Raw genomic sequence first — 6,716 nt, forward strand, 5'->3', positions numbered from 1 at the left:
ATCCCTGTTCTCACCCCAGCCGCAGGAGGCTAACGGTCTATTTTGTGTCTATAAAAGTTTGCCTCTTCTGGACATTTTGTACAAATGCAGTCACACAGCGTGCTGATTTTATGCATTTGGCTTTTCCACTGAGTGTAATGTCCTCAAGGTTCGTGCACATTGGAGTGTGGATCAGTGCTGAATTCCTTCATGTGGCTGAATAGTATTCCAGCAGGAGGAGTACTGAATAGCACACTTGATTTACCCATACAGCGCTTGGTGGATTGGGCTGTTTCTACTGTTTGGCTGTTACTAAGGCTGCTATGAATATGCCATCAGTAACTGCATCCCTTCCCTACTCGACCTTGGCCAATTGATAAGGCAGTCAGGTGCTGGGACTCACTGCCGGGAAGTGAAAAGGGGAGCTCTGCCCTGCAGCAGCTCCCCCACAGGCAGAGCAGGCACTGTAGAGTTGCATGGGCAAGGGGAGGAGGCCTGCACAGGGTGGGGCTCAGGCATCACTGGGATGGGACACCTGATGGCCTTGTCTTCCTTTAGGGGTGGGGACTTCAGCGTTAGGATGCCTCAGTCAGGACCCTGCTCTGGACTGCATTGGTTTCTGCCTTCTCATCTTCTTCTGGTATTCAGGGAAGGGTCTTGAAGTTCTGGCGACACAGGGCTGTCTGGTTTCTTTAAGCAGCTGTGCCTGTAGATAAAGAGACTACAGAAACCTGTATGTTTTTGTTTTCATTTCTTTTGCAAGAAATAGAAGAAGGGCTGTAATCCCAGTGCTTTGGGAGGCTGAGACAGGAGGACAGCTTGAGCCCAGGACTTGGAGACCAGCCTTGGCAATATAGCGAGACCCCTGTCTCTTCGAAAAATAAAAAAATATTAGCTGGGCATGGTGGTGTGTGTGCCTGTGGGCCCAGCCACTTGGGAGGCTGAGGTGGGAGGATTACTTGAGCCTGGGAGGCGGAGGCTGCAGTGAGCTGAGATAATGCCACTGCACTCCAGCCTGGGTGACAGAGTGAGACCCTGACTCATAAATAAATAAATAGGAATGAAGGAAGGGAGAGACTGGGTTGTATGGTCAGTTTATATTTAACTTCTGGAGAAGCTGCTAAACTATTTTCCAAAGCAGCTAAACCGTTTTATGTTTCCACTAGCTATGTATGAAATTTCTAGTTTTTCCGCATCCTCGACAATAATAATTCTTTATAATAGGCATTAATGGGTAGAGAGTGGTGTCTCAGTGAGGTTTTAATTTTCATTCTCTAATGACCAACAATATTCAGGGCCTTTTAGGTACTTCTCAGCCAGTCATGTACCTTCTTTGGTGAAATGTCTTTTCAGATCTTTTGTCCATATTTTAACTGAGTTGTTTGTTTTCTTATTTTTGGGCGATAAGAGCTCTTTACATTATTTGGATACCAGTTATTTACCATATATGTGATTTGAAAATATGTCCTCCCCATTTGTGGCTTGTTTCATTTGGTGTCTGTAGAAGCACAAAAATTGTAATTTTGATAAAGTCTGTCAGTTTTTCCCTCCTTTGGATTATGATTTTGGCATCTTATTTAAGAACTATGCCTAATGCAAAATCATAAAGTTTTCCTCATTTTTTCTAGAAGTTTTATAGTTTTAGCTCTGATATTTCAGTCTATGATCTATTTTTGGTAATTTTTATGTGTGATGTGAGGTAAGCTTTTAAGTTCATTTTTTTGTCTGCATGTATCTAATTGTCCCAGTACCACTGGACAGAGTACCCTTGAAAGATTGCCTTTTCTACATTTAATTGTGTGGCACCCTTGTCAAAAATCAGTTGGTCATAAATTAAAGAAAAATCAGTTGGTCATAAAGAGTCCAGAAGGACTCTTAATTCTGTTCCACTGGTTATTCTTACGCCAGTAACACACTGTCTGTCTTCATTACTGTAACCCTGTATTACATTTTGAAAGTGGGAAGTGTGACTCCTTCTATTTCGTTGTTTTCCGAGATTGTTTTGGCTATTTTAGATTCTTTGTATTTCCATATAAATTTTAGGATCAGCTTATCAGTTTCTGGGATTTTGCCTTGAATATATAGATCACTTTGAGAGTATTTTATCTTAATGATGAAGTCTCAGTATGTATGAACGTGGAATATCTCCCCATTTATATAGAGCTTATTGAAGTTTTCTCAGCAATATATTGTAGTTTTCAGGGTACAGGTCTTATACTTCTTTTATTAAACTTAGTCTCAAATATTTTTATTCTTTTTGATGCTTTCGTCAATGAAATTTTCTTAATTTCATTTTTGGATTGCTCATTGCTAGTGTATATGATTTTTGTATATTGATCTTATGTCTTGCAATCTTGCTGAACTAGTTTTATTAGTTCTAGTAGTTTTTCTAGTGGATTCTTTAGAATTTTCTATATACTGGTTCCTGTCACCTGCAAATAAAAATAATTGTACTCCTTCCTTTCCAATTTGGACAGGATTGTTTCCTTCTTCCTGGTTGCACAAGCTAGAACCTCCAGTGTAATGTTGAGTGGAAGTGGCCAGAAGAGAACTCCTTGCCTTCCTCCCAATCCCAGGGGAGGCATTCAGTCTTTCATCACTGAATGTTCTATTCCCTGTGGAATAGAACAGACACCCTTTGTTGAGTTGAGGATGTTCCTTTCTATTCCTAGTTTATTGAGAGTTTTTATCATTTAAAGAGTGTTGGATTTTGTCAAAACTTTTTCAGTCTACTAAGATGATCATGTGGGTATTTCAGATCAAACAAATTTGGAGATTTTGGTATCTTTCTTTACTTTCCTGATGGTTACAAAATCATTAGATTTCAGAAATATCTAAGGAACCTTAAAATTCCTTAAGTACTCTATTTCCCAAACTTCCATCACTCCTGATTTCTACCAGTCACTTTTTACCTGCACTGTTTACCTAGTAATTTTTTTTCTTTTTTTTTTTTGAGATGGAATTTTGCCCTTGTTGCCCAGGCTGGAATGCAATGGTGCAATCTCAGCTCACCACAACCTCCGCTGCCCAGGTTCCAGCAATTCTCTTGTCTCAGCCTCCCGTGTAGCTGAGATTACAGGCATGCACCACCACGCCCAGCTGGTTTTGTATTTTTAGTAGAGATGGAGTTTCTCCATGTTGGTCAGGCTGGTCTTGAACTCCCGACCTTGAACTCCCAACCTCAGGTGATCTGCCAGCCTCGGTCTCCCAAAGTGTTGGGATTACAGGTGTGAGCCACCGTGCCTGCCCTACCTAGTAATATTTTTGTAAATCAACTTACATTTTATGAATATGTACTTAAATACATGTATTTTAAAAGGAAACTTAATATTGTTATGTGAAAGGTGTCAATGAAAGAGTCAAACTCTAAAATATTTGAAGAGATTTATTCTGAGCCAAATATGGGTGACCAATGGCCAAAGAGATCCTGAGAACATGTGCCCCAGGTGGTCAGGACACAGCCTAGTTTTATACATTTCAGAGAGACAGGAGATATCAATCAAAAACATATAAGATACACAAAGGGGCTTCCAGGTTATAGGTAGATTTAAAACTTTTCTGATTGGTAGTTGTTTGAAAGAGTTAAGTTAGTATCTAAAGACCTGGGATCAATAGATAGGAATATCTGGGTTACGATGTTAAGGGGTTGTGGAGACCAAAATTTTAACATGCAGATGAAGCCTCCGGGTAGCAGGCTTCAGAGAGAATAGACTATAAATGTTTCTTATCACACTTAAGGTCTGTGTTGATGTTAATGCTGGTCAGCTTTTCCTGAAATCCAAAAGGGAGTGGTAGTCAGACATGAGCAGGGCAGGAGAGGGCCTCCCCACCAGGAATGTCAGGCCACCATCAGGTGATGGTCAGGCAGTCGTTAAACTGTCTCTCTAAAATAATAATTGGTTGCAGCCAGCGTCAGGAAAAGGCAGTCTCCCAATAGATAGATACAATCTGAAACTGGTAATCAGCAGCTTCCCGATAAGGTCTCAGGAGTTGAGCGAGTGGGTTCCAGCATGTGCACTAAGAGGCAAAACGGTGGAGTTTAAAACACTTGACTGGTGAAGGAAGAACACCTCAAGCGAGCATGCGCACGGTTTCAGTAAACATACCACACCTGTGGTCCCTCCCAAGTTCTGGCAGGCCACGGCGCAGGCAGGCAGCCCGTTCCAAGGGAAGAATCAGGGCAGAAGGGATGCAACCCTCTGGGAGCCTGCCAACATATAAGCCCCAATCAGTGGCCAAACCGTGCACTTGATCGCTCAGGACGCCCTCTTGCCCTCTTCCAAGTGTACTTTACTTCCTGTCATTCCCGCTCTAAACCTTTATAAAAAGTATATAAACTTTTTAATGAACTTTCACTCCTGCTCCAAACTGGCCTCCGTCTCTCCCTTTGCCTTATGCCCCTCGGCTGAATTCTTTCCTCTGAGGAGGCAAGAACAGAGGTTGCTGCAGACCTGTATTGAATCGCCAGTGCTGCTAACAGGAAGATGGTATGATGAAGCATGTTCAACGCTCCCTTCCCATCATGGCCTAAACCAGTTTTTCTGGTTAACGTTGGAATGCCCTGGTGGAGAGAAGGGTTCATTCAAATGGTTGGGGAGCCTTAGAATTTTATTTTTGGTTTACAAAGGAAAATAAAAACTGGGACCCCAATTCACTCTGCCGAAAGGAAAAAATTAAGCTGAAAGCCGAGTCGTGCAAGAAGCAGTCTTTCCTTTTGTTCCTGAGCAGACAGTGACAGATAAAAGTTAAAGATCTTCACTCCATGTTCACCTTATCTTATAGTGAGCACAAGATGAACACATAACTGACCATTCCCCTACCTGCTCCTTTTCTCTTGCAACATGTGGATTCAGTAATGAGACCATACTCTCCCTCTGTCCTCTCCAGCAGGCTTTTCCCCTTTAAATATTGAAGCCATTAAAATTATCTCTGGAGAAAAGCACAGACCTGTCTCCCGGGATGTGTCCTTAACCTTGGCAAAGTAAACTTCTAAATTGATTGGGACCTGTCTCAGATACTTTTTGGTTTACAACTGCTGTAAAAGGAAACAGTCTTACTGCCTGAAACAGAAAGGAATTATAATAATAATGGCACAGAAGAAAAGATATATAAGATAAAGCCGACTTCTGGGTTAAGAAGGTGGATGAAAAAACAAATGTAATGATACTGTCTACTGAAGGTTCTCTCAGATTGCAGCGGGATGTTTCATGAAAGCATAGACCCGGAATGATAGGAGGACAGGAGACTGCAGCAGCTGAGCTCTGGAAGCCAGAGTTGGATGAGGGACCTGAGTGAGAGGAGGCTTGGGCATCCGGAGCTGAAAGCTGAGCAGCAGACACCACCGGAGTCTGTGAGGGCATGATTGAGCGTGAGGCTAGCTTGCTGCTGCTCCCGCACCACTGCAGAGGCGTCCTCTCTGGAACATGGAGACAAGGTTTTTGGACAGGGGGTTCCCAGTCCCCTGGAAGAGATTAAGAGACTACTGAAGATCTCCAGGGCACTGCAAGCCAGGTCTGTACCCTCCAGCCAGGAGAAGGCAAAACGTCTTTCTGGAGAGCCTGGGCAGCCAGAGGGGAAAGGCCAAGAAACCTATCCTGGCCCTGGGGAAGTGGAGGGTAAGGCAGAGCCAGCCATGAGAAAGGATGATGTTTGCCCAGGCATGAAATGTAAGTGATGAACGCTGATTTAACCAGAAGTTCTCCTGCAATTGCTTTAGGGGATGAGACAGGGCACAGAGGCCAGTTTGTAACAACTAAGTCCTCATATCCCACAACAGATACCAGCAGATGGTCTCTCATGGAAGAAGCCAGGGCAGCTACACCCAATGACTTAGCAATGAGAAACACCAAACCAGACAAAACCACTGCTGCTGGGAAAGGGACCTGGGGAAAGGGAAAGGTGGTTCAGAGAGCAGAGGTATTTCATGTGAGCCTTTTAGGGCTTCTTGTCTCTTTAGACCACATGCACATATTACGTGTATAAAATAAGGCACCGAATACAAACAATGAAATGCGAGTGCTGAGTTCGATAGACTCATACATCCCCATTTGAGAATAACGCTCCCCTGTGAGGGAGTCGCCACTGGCCAGCTAGCAGGGGGGTGTTGGCAGGCGTGGCCTGAGACAGTAGGCACAGAGGGTATGGCCTTTGGTTTTGGTGAGCAGCGGGGGCCCATGGTTTTGGTTTTGGTGAGGAGCAGTGTGTGGTGGGGCAGGGGACAGCATGCCACTTACTCTGCTGAGTTTGAGTCAGAAAAGTCATTCCTGAAGCAAGGCAGTGTGCTGGACATTCTATTTGCTCCTGCAGACACCCCCCACCGCCCCCACCGTCAACCCTCCTCCACCTGCTTCGTGTCCCTGGAGACGACCTCCAGGACTTGTCAGCAGGACTCCAGCCTTGACCTCCACTCAGGTCCAACCCATGGGAGGCACCAGCAGGAGACCAAATGGGGTGGGAGCCCTACAGGCACCCCAGGTGGGCAGAGGCTGTGACCTCCACCCAGGCCATAGCCCTCAGGCAGCTCCTCCCCACTGACATGGGTGCTAACATCTCCTGCAACTCTCCCGGTGAGTGCACCCTTGGGAGTGGCCTGCCTGTCGCTTCCTGCTGGACCTGACAATGGGACCACGGGGGAAGAGCACCCTGCTCGTGGAGTTTTATTTCAGGAAGGCTTTGTGGCTCTGGGCGCTGCTGCTCGGCTCATGTCAAGTGATTCAGTGAGAGCCGCAGAGTGGCAC

General features: G+C 44.8%; 1 protein-coding gene across 1 annotated transcript; it reads left to right on the forward strand.

The window, feature by feature from the left end:
* The first annotated feature begins 5,257 nt into the window (after window positions 1-5,257).
* Window positions 5,258-6,009, forward strand: TXNRD3NB (thioredoxin reductase 3 neighbor). Its single transcript, XM_011950747.1, is given in 2 exon segments — window positions 5,258-5,645; window positions 5,756-6,009. Coding segments are annotated over 2 exon segments (594 nt in total). The 3' UTR covers window positions 5,962-6,009.
* The last annotated feature ends 707 nt before the right edge of the window (window positions 6,010-6,716 follow it).

This window comes from Colobus angolensis, unplaced genomic scaffold (assembly GCF_000951035.1).
Source record: "Colobus angolensis palliatus isolate OR3802 unplaced genomic scaffold, Cang.pa_1.0 Scaffold31, whole genome shotgun sequence".
Classification (NCBI taxonomy): Eukaryota; Metazoa; Chordata; class Mammalia; order Primates; family Cercopithecidae; genus Colobus; species Colobus angolensis.